Here is a 15,522-nt window from a genome sequence, read left to right as displayed (position 1 = left end):
ACATTATAATGCAAGTTCCATTATACAGTAGACTTCCGATAATCCGACACCTTTTGGACCAAGAGGGTGCCGGATTATCAGATTTGCCGGAGAATTGGGAGGTCCGGTACAGCTGCACGGTTTAACAGCTGGCCAGGACACAATCTCCCTCCCTCTCCCCTCCCCTTTCCCATTCGCTGAAGCAAAAGCTCTTCTCCATACTGTAACATGATCCCATACTCCCCCAGCCCCACCTTATGCTCCGTCTGGTTACAGCCAGCACGTGTCCCACTCCCCGCCCCCCCCCCCCCCAACCTTATGCTCCGTCTGGTTACAGCCAGCACGTATGCTGAGCGGCAGGCTTTTTAATCAGCTGGTCAGGAGTGCTTGGCATTTTGATGCTGGACTATCGGGAATGCTGAACAGTTGGATGCCAGACTATTAGAGTTTTACTGTACCTGCATTGTCATTAATTCAAGGGATTTCAGTGTATAGCTGGGAAGGATGTATGTACCTCTGACACTCGACCTACATCAGTAAATGGTGATAAAGTAGCCTAGACTTGATCAGTTTGGATTCAGAGGGAATGTGTTCTGTCAGTTAACGAAGTCTGGGGGGAGACTTTTCAAAGGATAAGCACTCAGGATATTATTTATATTAGAGGCCTATGCTTTTCAGGAACTCTGATTATTTGCTGTTAGTCTCTGAGGTCACAGTATTTTTTATTGGCCTATCATTCTAGCCTTTCTGGAAGTTATTTCTTATCATCTTTACAGTTTGCTCTTGTTCTGTCACAGTGAGAAACTTGTTGAAACACACTTGTATAAGGTGGTCAGGCAAGCTGTTTGGGTGTTTCCATGAATTGTTCAAACTTCTTGCCATACACAGTCAATTAGAAACACTTCTGACATGGGATCAGCTCCAGCTTCCATTGAAGGCAATGACAGTTGTTTCATAGACTTCAATGGGAGCACGGTTAGGCTCACAGTAACCTACCTGGAAATGGGGACACTGTAAAAATCAGTGTAGATAATAAGAATTTTTTGTCCTGGTACGTTTACTTTTAAACCACATGAAAAAAGTAATAAATGTTTACTTTATTTGCTTTTTTCCCCTTCTTCCTACTCATGTTAGAAAGAATACAAGAAGGACTATGAAGAGTCCATTAAAGGGAGGAACCTTGCTGGCTTGGAGATTACACCATCTTTATTACATGTCAAATATGCAACGAAAATAGCAAGCGAGGTAGCATTTACTTCCTTTACTGAGTCAAATAATTTCACTAATTCATCTCACCAGTGTATTCCCTCATTGCATACCCTTCTATGTTAAGTGTGTTTTCAGATGTTTTTGTATCATGATCTAATTTCTTATGTATGTTAATTCCACTAATTGTTAACTGAATTAATAATTATTGTGTCTCTTTCTATTAACATAATTGTTCCTGTCTCTGTGTGTGTACATCCATCAGAGTTTATAATGAGTTCTGACCTGTGTCTTTAGGGAGTATATAACTCCAAACAATATTTTTTGTTACTTAGAACAAACAAACAACAATTTTCAGTCTCATTTTTTTTTCTTGGCATCAGAGTAGTGGAACTATGACTAGTCTGTTTCTGCACTTTCCCCTTCTTTTTTCCTTCCTATAGAAAGAATACAGGAGGGATCTAGAGGAAGGTGTCAAAGGTAAAGGTATGACAATGTTGGAGGAGACTCCGGACATGTTAAGAGCAAAGAATGCAACTCACATCCTAAATGAGGTGAGTCAAATAGCTAGCTGCAATATGGCCTGACTGGAAATAGAGCTATTCTTCATTATTAATGCACAAGGCAAAGTTAACACAGAATGACAAATGTTGCTAGATATGGCCTTTGGGGAAGGAAAGAGCATTAGCTAATGGTTGAGCTGGAGAATGGGAGCCAGTACTTGTTCCATATTATTCGTAACTCTGCAGCTGACTTTCTGCATGATCTTATGAGAATCACTTTGATTACACCACATATCTGTAATAGAAGTATTTCACAGTAACCTTTCTCCCAGGAGTTAACTCATGTTTCTAAGGGCTTCACCATCACTGAAAAAAAGGAGACTTCCAAATGTAAATTGTTGTTATGGCATATCAACACAATCTTTCACATTAAACGTATGGGGTGACAGGCAAAAGGTATATATGGATTTGTAATATATTTCTATTAGTGCTGCAGCAAATGTCTGCAGTTAAAGTATATGTTATTAGCAGGGTCGCCAAGTGGCGGCGAGCCCCACTCACCAACCACACGGTTTGGCACACTGCGCATGCGCTTACCACGCTGTGCGGCTGTGCCGACTTATAATCTACTCACCACGAGTGAGTAGATTACACTAATTGTTGAGCCCTAGTTATTAGTATAATTTGTATTACAACAGGCAATGGGCCAAATGTAGCAAAATTTCTGGTGTAAATTACACTGACTTGAACCAAATAAATCCTTTGAACCTCAGGGAAGATTCTCCCTAGTGCTTCTGCTATTGTGCTTCACAGAGTTACCAGGGGAGTGTGTGTGTGTGTGGGGGGGGGGGGGATAGCGATAGTGCCACAGGGCCTGAGGCCACAATTACACATTTTTCAGACAGCACTAGCACCTAATCGCCCATTGTGGCAGGTCACTGCTTTTTACTTCCCAAAGCAGCTGGTCCCCTAGGGAAATTTCTGATCCCAGGTTTAAGATGCCGTAGTCAGCATAACCTTGAGATAAACCTGTCTCACATTTACTCCATGTTGTGGTCATTGACTTAGTTTTTGTTGAAAATAAACTATGGTAAGTTAATATGTTTAAATTGAATGTTGTGGTTTTGATGGAGGAGTTGTAGTGGGCTCTAGTTAAAGTTGCCAGAGCCATCCCATTCTACATATATATTATTTTCAAATTTACTCATAGAAAGAGTACAGGAAAGCACTGGAGTTTGAAATGAAAGGAAGAGGTCTGACAGACCAGTCTTTGGAAACGCCAGACTACATGAGGGCAAAGAATGCCACAGACATTGCCAGTCAGGTCAGTGTGAATAGTGTAAAATAAAACCTGGTGATATTTTTAAAAGAAACCTTGTGAGGAGTATTTTCTGCATAGGCAAGAGAAGATGGAGGTGATAGATATGATTGAAGGCCCCTCACTGAAATGTTTCCCAACAGGTTAAATATAAGCATTTGGCAGAAATGGATAAAGCCAATTACACCTCTGTTGTCGATACTCCTGACATCATTCATGCCCAGCATGTCAAGAACCTTTCAAGTCAGGTAATGAGATTTAAAGAATTATGCTGTTCATTCTCAGTGAGTCTCTCCCTTACTAGATCAATAACAGATGCTAATTCAGAGCAGAGTTTGTTTTAAAATTAATTAAACAAACGGATTGTCACAAAAATTCAGGAGAGACCGCTGGATTTGTGCTACCCGAGAGCTGCCTGACTGGCATCTCCGACCAACATTAACATCAGTCAACATTTTAAACAAATCCCGAATAAAGATTATTTTATGTGACTGCATTAGCCACTGAATTGTTTGCTACTGTTTAAACTTGAATAAGTCATCCATAAAGAACATTATACTATTTTTTATTCTCTTTAACTGAAACCTAATTTTAACATTGGTTCAACAGAAAAAATATAAGGAAGATGCAGAAAGGACCATGTCATACTACCTGCCTGTTCTGGACACACCAGAAATTCTGAGAGTCCGTGAGAACCAAAAGAACTTTAGCAACGTATGTATACATAACAAGCCATTGTGTATTGTCACACAACAGAGAACATCCATTTCCCATCAAATTAGCTTGTTCCTGTTTTAAGACCCTTCTCCTGCATTGTGTGCCCACAGGCAGGCTGCTGCTGTGTTTTCTGAATCCCACTGGACTGACATGAGTGCAAAAGCAGACCACTAGTGTGCCACATCATGGTCTTATATGGCATTATAATTTTCCTGAAAAAGTTTGCTTTAATCCTTTCTCCTCCTACCTCCACAGCTTTGGAATTAGTCTCTTCAAGAAATATGTTCATTGTGCCAGACACATTAAGGATCTCACTCTTCCTCCTGGGTATATCAGGCGGTGTCCTCACCTCCTTGCACTGGATCTGGGGGGCTGCAGCACTCCCACTTTATACCATGTGTTCCGTTCAGCAAGTCCTGCTGAGACAGACCCCAGGTGGAAATGGATACACACATCAGGGTTTAATGCACATCACCAAGCACACTCAGACAGTGCTGTCAAAACAGTCAGGTGTATTAGTCAACTGGGTTGCTGCCTAGGAAATCGGCATAGAAGCTTAAAACACAGTCTGTTCTGGTTGGCCCAGAGCCCAGCCAAGCTGCAGTGAGCTCTTTGGTTCAAGCTCTACCTGTCTCTCCGTCTGACCTTTGCCAAGCCCCAGGTGAGAGCTCTGACTGCTTCTAGCAGCTCACTCTTATCCCCCCACCTCAGACCTCTCCAGTCCTTTGACCTAGAGCTGGGGATTGCTGTTCAGTTTCGCTAAGTCCGTGTCCTTTTGGATCAGTTCCTGCTAGGTGTCAGTATCCTGGCAATTGGATTCACCATTGTTTTCTCAAATGCTCAATTGATGTGGAGACCGAGGCCCGGATGGCTGGGTGAAACCCACAGCAAAGGCTCATCATTACCTGCTCTGCCTTTTTTACTCAGCTGGGCAATAATACTGCATAGGTGGAAACTGAGGCACAAACAGGCCTCAAAATATTACAAAGTATTTCCTCTTTGTCACACCATTTCCATGCTAATAATGGAGAACAAGGGGGCCTTACTCATACTGATAGGCACTTACATACTGAGGTCTGTGGGGCTATCAGCTCTCCAGCATGAGTAATTACTACATAGTCTGACCTGATCAGTCCACAGTGAGGTGAAATGCAGGGATGGATTTAAGCAGCAGGCCACGTCATAGGGAACTGGGCAGTGCTATTTGCGTTATCTCCCTCCCCTCTCGTGTACCAAGCATTTTAGTGGGGCCTGTGTGTGGTTACAGGCCTCATCATATAAGCCATGACTCAAGGTCCTTTGCTTACATCCAGGATTCCGGTTGGTGCTCTCAAGTCTCTCATCCTTTCTGGCACGAGGGGGGGGGGGGGGGGGGGGGGACAGAGGGTATCAGAGGAGTGACTTTAGTCTGTGACATAAGCAGTGGGCGAACAGCTCCAGCCATCCCCAACCCCTCCCCACAGCGCTAGGCCTTGTGGCCCCAGCCCTCCTAGGTCTGCAGCGCCAGCAGGACGACAGGCACTGAAGAGCGAGCCACCTGCAGAAGGAGAAGCAGGAGGGGTAGTGATGGTGGACTGGTCTGACTGACTGGGGAGGCTCAACTTCCCCTTGCCTCTGATACCTGCCCATTTCTGTGCCCATTTCAAAGCTGGCCTGCATGCAGCCCGGAGGCACTAGGACTTCCCACTGGCCCCAGGCTGCAAGTGGAGTTCTGCAGTCCTCCTTTGAAATGTACAGGAGCCCCGCCTGAATTCAATCAATTCCATTGACTACGTAAATTAACCGCTAGTTAACATCCTTAGTTTTAAATGTCTTCTCAGAATATAGTCTTGACAAAGTTTTATTTGAAAGCTTTTAAAACTCCCAAGAGAACTAGAACTGATATCCTAACTACATTTATATTTTTGTGTGTGATGTTTTTAATAGTTTCAGTACCAGTGGGATGTAAAGAACAGCAAAGGAAAAGTTACAGTGGTACAAGAAACACCAGAAATACTGCGTGTTAAAGAAAACCAAAAGAATTTTAGCTCGGTATGTTTATTTTACACATTTTCAATGCTAACTCAAATAATTCCATTTTGATATTTTAAAAATACTTTGTAGACCTTTTCTTGCATACACTTATGTCCATGTGTAGCCTTACTGACTTCAAATTAAGCACGTGCATGTGACTTTGCAATGTCTGTTCATTAGTGTTTCATACTAACTTGAGGTGTATTATATTTAGCTGATTTTTACTCAAGGGAGAAAGCTGCAGAACCCTCACATCCCCTGCAGTATTCTTTTGCTCCCCTGCAGAAAATGGCATGGAAGCTATGTGGGGGTAGATAGGGGCCAATTATGGGTGGGTTTTGATGATGGGGATTACCACCCCCCAGACAGAGATGGGACATTGGGTGGCACACAAGTGCAGAGATGCCTAGCTGAAGGAGGCTGCTATCAGGGTTCCGCTGACTTTGCAGCCAAACACTGCTTCCTGGATCCTAGTGCCAGTCCATCTCCCGTTCTGTGTGCTGGGAACTTTTCTATTTCTCCAGGAACCTATCAATGAACTGCTGTGTATCCAGCTCTCCCACTGAGATGACCATACCTGGACTGTCCAGGAGCCTCTCACCTCACAGCTGAATCCCCCCCTCCCCCACTCTAAACCCTTCCACGCTTGGATCCTGCTGGGTTGAGCTGCCTACACATACATGGTGTACCTGATGCAGAGGGTTGGGCCCAGGTTGTTTCTGGGGCGGGCCAAGCACTTGCATTTTATCAAGGATGTGTGCAGCCTCACTGCATCCAATCCTTTACTGTGGGTATTGGGGGCATCAGGGTGATCTCCCACCTCAATATAGCCATCTCAAAATAGACCTGTGCTCCCCACTGCCATGCTGAAGCCACATTTATTTACTGACAAATAAAATTTGCAGAATTTTAAAATATTGTGCATGTAACTTATATTTTTGGGTGCAGAATTCCCTCAGGAGTAACTACCTGCTTGCCCAAACTTCTCTCTCACTTTCTGTTTTGATATATAGTTAAGCCAGCCTGTGTGCAGTATTATTTTTGTCATGTGGCCATCTAGTGCTATAAACTTGTAGTATAGCAATCTTTATGTGATCAAATGTAATCTTTTAACAGTAAAAGAACTATGTCTGTCCTGACTTGTTTTACATTGGCACATGTTTTATCTTAGAGTTAAGTATTTTCCTTGTGTCATGTTTACATTAGTGACATTTCACAGTTAGCAACAGAAGTTTGTCCAAACTCTGGAGAGTGATACATTTCAGTCTTAAAGTACAGTAAATGCTTCAAAATTGTCCATAAAATGATCCCAATCTTTCATTTCCACAAGGGTCACTGCTTGTACTAGGAGAGACTCTTCAAGATAGGCAAAGTAAACTTTACTGACAATATTTTGAACCAGTTACAGAGAGAACTCAGAATTTGCTGTGGGCAAATACACTTTTGTGTATTAGTTTGGCCCACCCAGTTTCAGATATTTTGTAGTCACTCTCCAGAAAGAACAGTTTTGTGTTTTCTGTGCTTAACTTTGTCGTCTTGGTTCTGAATATTAAGATTTTATATAAAGAAGATATTGGAACAGGAACAGCTATTGAAAAGACACCTGAGATGCAGAGAATTAAACGAGCCCAGGACGCAATTAGCACGGTACAAAACAATGGGTTTCTAACATTTTACCTGTGCTAATAAAACTCAATAAATTTCTTCTTCCTCACTCGTTTCCTTACACGGTGCTAACAGCAATTTTGGAATTACCTATGAAATTAAGAGCTACCTTAGAATCTTTGTCTATTACCATTTATCAAAAAGTGGTTTCCTAACAAACTTTAAGAAAATTTATTTTCTTCAATATTTGTGATAGCTTTTACTAGGAAAATCTTTCTAATGATTAACAGTTGGCTAATTATAACTCTTTTCTAAATCATGGAAGCTCTCATTCTCTCTCCCCAAACAAGTAATTTAACACGTTTGTGTGTCAAGTTTACTTTACATAAAAGTTTTAATATTCTAAAATATGACTAAGGATTTATTTATGCATGTTGGCAAATGTGATTTTAAGTATTTAGCCTCCATATAGTTATGCTTTAAATGCTATTGTCATGTTAAGGCAAGAGTTACTAAAGCTTGTCTCTTTATTAAAATATCTGTTTGTTAATGGGAGGAGAAAATTGTTCTTGAGGAATGTCTTTTATTTTGAATCTTGTAAAAAAAAAGAAAAGAAAAGGAGACAAAACAAATTTTTATCGACTCTTGTATGCAGCCTCATCCATGTTGGCTGGGATATGTTTTATGTAACAAAAGTTTGAATGCCTACATCAAGGTAACAAGGCTGTTGAAGGGTATTTAGATTTATGTTGAAAATAATTTGAGTCCCCAGAATTTAAAACTGAGCTACCTAACTGTTGCTGAGATTCACTGTGCTTACAGCTTTACCGTGAAAAGCGCTGGCATGCTTTAAAAACAGAGACCTTCTTTTAAACTGGATTACTTTATTGGTAAAAGATGCAAAGACATAAATGAATGGAACTTGCAGATTCTCAGAATCTTGGAAATCAGGCTAATTCTAGTTTGGGTAGCTAAATATGGATTTTGGTGTCTAACTTTAGGCACTTAGGCTAAAATTTTCAAGTCACTAGCAATTTCAAATGGCTTTTTGTGTGTGTGTCTAATTTATGCATTTCAACTGAGGCCCAGTGATAAGCAGCCATGTGATCAGCACTTTCAAAATAACATGCCTTCTTGAACTGTCTCAAGTTGGACGCTCGAATCTTTGATTCAGGTTCAGGTCCCTAGAGATGACGGGTGCATCTGAGCCCAGTGCATCTCCTAGCCCATTCTTTACTTTATAATATAACATGTATCACAATTATTTGCGGCCTGAAGTCTCTTGATTATCATAAGTGACGCTAAAAAGGGTTAATATTATACATAATAGCTCATTTACCTTGACATGGTCACGCTATTCAAATATATTTTGAAAATGTAACTGCTACCATAAGGTTAGGATGGACATATGCTGCTCAGTCATAGGTATTTTTAATCACAGTGAATTGGGAGCCATAGGGTATGTCTACACTACAGCGTTATTTTGAAATATCTTAATTCGAAATAAGTTATTTCGAAATAAGGCATCTACACACAAAATGCATTTCAAAATAGCATTTTGCTATTTCAAAATAGCGCGTCCACACTGAGTGGATGCTGAATCGCATTTAAGGCCGGCTGGAACCAGGTCTGGCAGGGCATCAGGTCCGGAGTTCCTTTGTGTGGCTGCTGCCTGAGGCTATCTGAGGCCTGTACTTAAAGAGAAACCTCCTGGACAGCTGGTTCTCAGCTTTTCCTGCTTGCTTGCCTACCTCAATGAGGGACAGCAAAGCATTTTTGTCTCTGCGTGGTCTGGTTGCCCTCACTCAGGACACCACAACACTTTGCATCATGGAGCCAGAGCTGCCCCTGGGCACTTTGGTGCTTCTTGTGGACCCATTGCTGTAAGCCTGGCTGCACTTTCTGCAGGCTGCCATCCAGGAGGTCCATTGAGGGGCTGTCAGTATCCAGGAATCCCTGTGGGAGAGCTTCCACCCTGAGGAGCACTAAAAGCCTCCCTGGTTTGCCCCACTGGGGGCCTCATTCCTCCCTCATGTCCTTCCACTTACCCCTCCCTAACCCCCCTTCCTGATGTCAGATAAAATACATGTATTTTCATGAACACAAAACTCTCTCTAACAAAACTGAGGGGGAGAGGAATGAAACTCTGGTGAGACTGAGGAGATAGGGTGGGAGAGAGGAGGGGAAACCTGGGAGGAGGGAAGCAAGGGGAAGAAGGGGGAGGGGAAGCTCAGGGCTGGGGGTCTCACTGGAGCCACTTGATTTTCATGCAAACCTGCGCCTGGGTTCACATGTGGCCTTTGGCAGCCAGATTGGCAGCTATCCTGCCATAGACGGACACATTCCTCCATCTAGTGCAGAGATCATGGACGGAGGGGCATCCCCCCCAAACCTGAATAAGGTCCATGATCTCCACCCTGGACCAGGAAGGTGCCCGCCTTCTCTGGGCCCTGGCAGGCTCCTGGGAGCTGGCAGACTGCTCCTGGGAAGCGGTGGAGGGCTGGCTGCCAGTGGCTTCCTGGCTCATGTTTTGGGGCCACTGGGTCGGGGCAATGACTCCTGGCTCTGGGCTGGCAGGCTTGGAGCTGGCACAGGCACTGTGGCCAGAGTCAACCCCTTTTTAAGGGCTCTGGGGAGTGGGAAGGGAGAGGAGCGTTCTTGGCTGAGGTTGGAGTGGCCACTAGGGAACGCTGGGAAGGCTGGAGGCCCTCTATTTTGATATAAGTGTCTACTTATAGCTGTTTCAAATTTGGCATTATTCCTCATGGAATGAGGTTTACCAAATTCGAAATAAGCTCTCCGCTATTTCAAGTTAATTTTGAAATATCAGTTTGGCTGTGTAGATGCTAGTAAAGTTATTTAGAAATAACGGCTGTTATTTCAAAATAACTTTGCTGTGTAGACATTCCCATAGACTTCCATTGCATTGTACGCAACCAGTTTACCTTGATACACACTCAGATGGCTTAAGATAATGTAGATCAGTTTTGGCAGAATCTTCCTTGAAAATTGTCCCTCCTCATGGGTGTACATCATGCTTTCAGTTTCTGTAAGATTTAAGGTTTAAGTGATATTTCTGTGTTCTACCAGTTATCATATGCCTGTTTAATGTGCTCTCTAAGTGTTTTTGGTTTTTGAATGTCTGTCACTTTGCAGATTAAATATAAGGAAAGCATTGGGAAAGGGATCCCAATTCCTGACCTTCCCGAAGTGAAACGTGTCAAGGAGACCCAGAAGCACATCAGCTCGGTAGTGGCTGACATTTTCTGCATTCATCTGTGTGGCCTGCACAGCCATTACGTGACGCTTGCATTACTAAACCGACCTGCTTTCCTTTCTAACATATCTGGCGGTCATTTCCAGCTAGGACTTTCAGGGAGGTGTTCTTTTTGCAGAGCTCAAGCTTTCCCCCTCCCTTAGCAGTAATGGCTATTGGCTGTTGAAAGGAGAATGTACCACTTGATCTTTATGCCAAGTAGCAGCAGAGTACTAGAATCTGTTTTTTCCCACCTACTCAAGCTTGGAGCTGAACCACATAGCTGATTTAATTCCTAATATGTAGTTAAAAACAAAAAGAAGGGTCAGTTTCTTAAACAATTCTGCAGAGTTGTGAATGTTTAGTGGAAAATCTCACTAAAACTATGTGGAGCCAAATTAATTGTCAGAAAATCCAGTTACAGTTTTGAGTATTAATATCTTGGCCTTCTCTGTTCCTAGTAAAGTGTAACAGTTTAAAGAGCTACTGACCTTTAGGTGACAATCTGATTAACTTCAGTTGGAGCATTGTACATGAGCAGATGTGGTTTTCTGCTTACTAATATCTCAGATGTTTAATATAAGAAAATTCTCTGGAGCAATGTCCTCCATCCCACCTTTTCCATCTGAGTTCCTTCTGATATTGTTTTTTTACAGTTCAGTTGTTCATAATCAAGTTATATTTCCAGCCTACACTGACTTTTCTAATTTTGATTTACCTCATTTGCTTTTCTTATGCTTTGAATGCTTTATTTACCATATATTTATTCTAACCATTTTCTGGTTTTGGTGGCATACTGAAGGCATAAAATACAGTACATTTTAGAAAGTTATAAGTTAAATCTCTAACATAATTTAGTTCTTGGTTCTTATGATCACATTTTGGACTGAGGTATTTTATATGCAATGTCCTTTCCTGAAAATGCAAATAATTATTTGATCAAGTAATTACAAACGAAGATAACTCTAACTGTAGGAGAGCTGAAATTCAGATGTATTTTCTCATAAAAAAACTAAAAGAAAATGGAGGCATTTGAGTATTAATAATAGTTAGACACAGAGATAGATACATTTTGGAAGGGGACTTCATGTGAAGTGGAGCCACATTACTAAGTCTCTGTACAGTGCTTTCAAACTGTGCTACACACACCTCTAAGAATTGTAGTCCTACATTGTCACTATAACCAATTTGCTCTCCCTGAAAATGTTAATAATAGGAACATGGGAATTTTCAAAAACAAATCAGTGGGGTTTTTTTAATGAACTGCAACAGTTTTAGCACCCAAATCAGCTATGTACTTAAACATGTCTGTAACTTAAGTGAGAAATCCTCTTCCCTTCAGTATGTTTGCATACTTAAAATTAGATGCCTGACCAAGTACCTTTCTGAAAGCACAGACCTGCAGCCAAAACAAAATGTGCATATTTACATGTGATCCAAAAGAATTACCTGTCCAGCTCTCTATGCTTTGGGTTCTGTGAATAGTGAGCAGCCTTTCTTCTTATCACCTTTTTGGGTGCTTATATTCTACAGGTGTTGTACAAAGAGGACCTCGGGACAGGAATCCCAACACCAGTCACTCCAGAGATAGAGAGAGTGAAACGCAATCAAGAATACATTAGCTCGGTATTTCTCAAAGAAACAAAATAATTCATCCTTTCACAATAACATCCTAACAACCATTCTTTGTTTCCTCAATAATTTAGAAGAAAACTACCAACTTGAAATATTTAACTCCTCTCCTGCCATTACCATTGTGTTTTTAACCTTTTGATTGATTTACAGTTTTACATGCATATAAAAACACACACACCCCCTGAGGTCAGCAGTGAAATTAACATGGCATTTACTCTCTGCATGTTTAATTTTAACTCACCAGCTTCTTCATCGTTTGTATTATTGTATTTATAGAATAATCAACCACCATGCACTTGCCTTTTAGTATTCACCTTTAGAAGTGTGAAATAGTTAGTATTACTACTAAATACTACTCACCACATAGCCAGACTTAATAACCTTGCCTAGTTTGAGTATTTTTTGGATACTTTCTTGTACCTCACAGGTGTTGTACAAGGAGGGCTTGGGGACTGGGATCCCAACACCTGTCACTCCAGAGATGGAGAGAGTCAAACGCAATCAAGAGATCATTAGCTCGGTATTTCCAAAAAGAAAACAACTACCCTGTTAACTCCTCTGATTAACTCCTCCATATTAAATTTCTTCCTTTAACCCTTCACAGGGCTTTGAATCAAAGCCTTTTTTAAAAACTGAACCACTAAACCTGTCACTATCCTAGCACAGTATTTATAATTATCCATCCCAATCTAATTTAGTTTTTGTAAATAGCTTTCTGTGGAATTTTAACCATATTTACCCTACCACATTTCCTTATATTTCCTGTCCCTGAAAAACATGTGATGTTCAGAGTGGATTCCCACCCTCTTCCTTAATAACATGGTAGATGTTTCTAACAGCCTTTGGCATCCCCATGTTAGTGCAGTGCAGATGTAAAATAAAATCTAACTTTTCTTTAAAGCAATAGACTGTAATTAGAACTTGACATGTCTTTCTTTTGTTGTTGACATGTTGGATGCTTTTTCTTGTATCCTGAAGGATTTTGTAAGTAAAACCTGGGGCAGCATTCCTGTAGTCCCAGAGATGAAGAGAATCACATACATAATGAAGATGTAGTATAGTACTCACAATCTCTTAGGATAAACTCTTCTGGTCCTAATATATTCCATTGGAATTGCCATCTACAATTCATGAGTTTTATGTTATGATGCTCTTTTATGTTAATTTTAACTTTTTTTGTGTGTGTCCCTGTTTATATGAGGGGAGGTTTGAATTCATTTTTGTTTAAGTTTGTACCTATTCAAATACCACAGTTTGAAATTTTGACCTGGTTTCAAATTTTTATGCCGCTTAGGATAATTCAATATTGTCACACTTTTTGTACTTCGCACAAGCTCCTCTAATCTGGAGATATCCATTAAAATCAGTGAAATCACTCCAGATTTACAATGAAACAAATGAAATCAAATCTTGGCTTACTTGGGCCTTCTTATTTCCCTATGTTTCTTATTGTTAGGAATTGTGGGTACATAGCTAAGGTCACAACTACTATGTGATTATCAATATTAGCTAATTTTTCCTTTAACTTTTCCTTATTTGGGGGGTTAGGATTGAAATAGAAAATTTCTTCATACTTACTATTCACAGGATAATAAGTGGAGATTTGTTGACTTGCTTATTCTTTTTCTTTGACGCTTCCTTGTTGCCACACAGGTATTGTACAAGGAGGGCTTGGGGACTGGGATCCCAACGCCTGTCACTCCAGAGATGGAGAGAGTAAAACGCAATCAAGAAAACTTTAGCTTGGTATTTTTTAAAAAAAGGAAAATTGCTGCCTTTAACATAATTCCAGATGAACTTTTAAACATTTCTAAAAGTTTCATCCTTTTCCTTCATTATAATCAACTTATACAAATAAGAATATCCTCTTTCCACTTTTCCCAATTCTCAGTGTCTGTTGCTTGCCTCTTTTTTTCTTACTATTTTTATGTTATATAATTTTGAGGAATTCCTAACCACTATTTCCACCCCTTTATTTTTCAAACTCTATTTTCCTTTTAACCCCCCCCCCCCAACTAGAACTATTTTGAATTCTTAAAATAGTACTAGGTTTTTCATTTGCCTCAGTTCCTTCCCCCTCTCCCTTTTCCCCCGCTATAGTGCACGTATAAAATAAGACATAGTATTTTTGCAAGTTTAAAGAATTCCATCAGTGTTAATCACAATTCTGTATATAACACTGATCTTAGTTGGCTTATTTATTAACGCTTCCTGCTTTTTTGGTGCAGGGTGGATTTGATAGATATAAAAATTGTATTCCTTATGCTCAATACTTACCCCTGTCAAGTGGAGTATTGCTGACCTTTAAAAAACAATTAACACATCCTTGTTACTCTGCAGGTGTTGTACAAAGAGAATCTGGGGACAGGAACTCCCATGCCTGTCACTCCAGAGATTGAGCGAGTCAGACGCAATCAAGAGAACTTTAGCTCGGTATTTTTGAAAAGATAAAAGTTCCCTTTAACTCCATTTAAAATGCACTTTTTAACCTTTATAAAGAAAACAACTCTCCCACTCCCTACCACTATCATGCAATTAATTAACTTACACCAATAAGACCATCCTCTTTTCATCATTTTACTGCAATTTTACAGTGACTGAAACTTGTTTATTTTTCTTCCTAACTTTACCATTTGTATACTCCTCAATGTTAACTACTTTACTCCTTGTTCCAGCCTCTCTTTTTTTTTAATGTTGGATATTTTTAAAAAGTCTCTCTTGCATCTATCACTCACCATACAAGGAACATGGGCTTGAATCTCCAATAGGATAGCATGAAAGGTGGTCCTAAATCTTTCTCATGAAATCATATAAAAGTTTTTGCTACATGTTTTCTAAGAAGACCATTCTCTAGTGGAATCAATATATGGTGGCTATGTCTACATTGGCCCCTATTACGGAATAGGGATGCAAATGTAGCACTTGGGAAGAGGCAAATCCACGGGGGATTTAAATATCCTCCGCGGCATTTGCATTTTCATGGCCTACTTACAAGTAGGAATAAGAGATCCTCCGGAATAGGGCTTTATGCCGGAGGATCCCGCCAGTCTGGACACTTTTCTCCGGCTTATCTCCAAGCCGGAAAAAAGCGGCGGCCATGAAAATGCAAATGCCGCGGGGGATATTTAAATCCCCCGCAGATTTGCCTCTTCCCAAGTGCTACATTAGCATGCCTATTTCGTAATAGGCGGCCAGTGTAGACACAGCCAGTGAGACAGTAGAATTATCAGTTCTTCAACCCATACTCCGTACATGACCAAAACTTTCATGGCATTCAGCCAGGGTTGTGG

General features: G+C 40.7%; 1 protein-coding gene across 36 annotated transcripts in view; it reads left to right on the top strand.

Annotated features, from left to right (window-relative positions):
• NEB (nebulin) overlaps positions 1-15,522 on the top strand; it is a 193,670-nt gene that overhangs the window by 163,194 nt on the left and 14,954 nt on the right. For 11 of the 36 annotated variants that reach the window (XM_075933364.2, XM_075933387.2, XM_075933388.2 and 8 more), the window contains 12 exons: positions 1,114-1,224; positions 1,629-1,739; positions 2,899-3,012; positions 3,150-3,254; positions 3,616-3,720; positions 5,650-5,754; positions 7,291-7,383; positions 10,498-10,590; positions 12,131-12,223; positions 12,660-12,752; positions 13,886-13,978; positions 14,573-14,665. In XM_075933364.2, coding sequence (XP_075789479.2) covers positions 1,114-1,224; positions 1,629-1,739; positions 2,899-3,012; positions 3,150-3,254; positions 3,616-3,720; positions 5,650-5,754; positions 7,291-7,383; positions 10,498-10,590; positions 12,131-12,223; positions 12,660-12,752; positions 13,886-13,978; positions 14,573-14,665 — 1,209 coding nt within the window. The remainder of the gene's footprint in view (positions 1-1,113; positions 1,225-1,628; positions 1,740-2,898; positions 3,013-3,149; positions 3,255-3,615; positions 3,721-5,649; positions 5,755-7,290; positions 7,384-10,497; positions 10,591-12,130; positions 12,224-12,659; positions 12,753-13,885; positions 13,979-14,572; positions 14,666-15,522) is intronic. The other 25 variants (XM_075933392.2, XM_075933389.2, XM_075933386.2 and 22 more) reach the window with 8 other exon arrangements.

The sequence above is a fragment of the Pelodiscus sinensis genome, chromosome 7 (genome assembly GCF_052426305.1).
Source record: "Pelodiscus sinensis isolate ZL-2025 chromosome 7, ASM5242630v1, whole genome shotgun sequence".
NCBI classification, from domain to species: domain Eukaryota; kingdom Metazoa; phylum Chordata; order Testudines; family Trionychidae; genus Pelodiscus; species Pelodiscus sinensis.
Note: the sequence above shows the minus strand (reverse complement) of the source record. Positions and strands in the feature narration are given on the sequence as shown.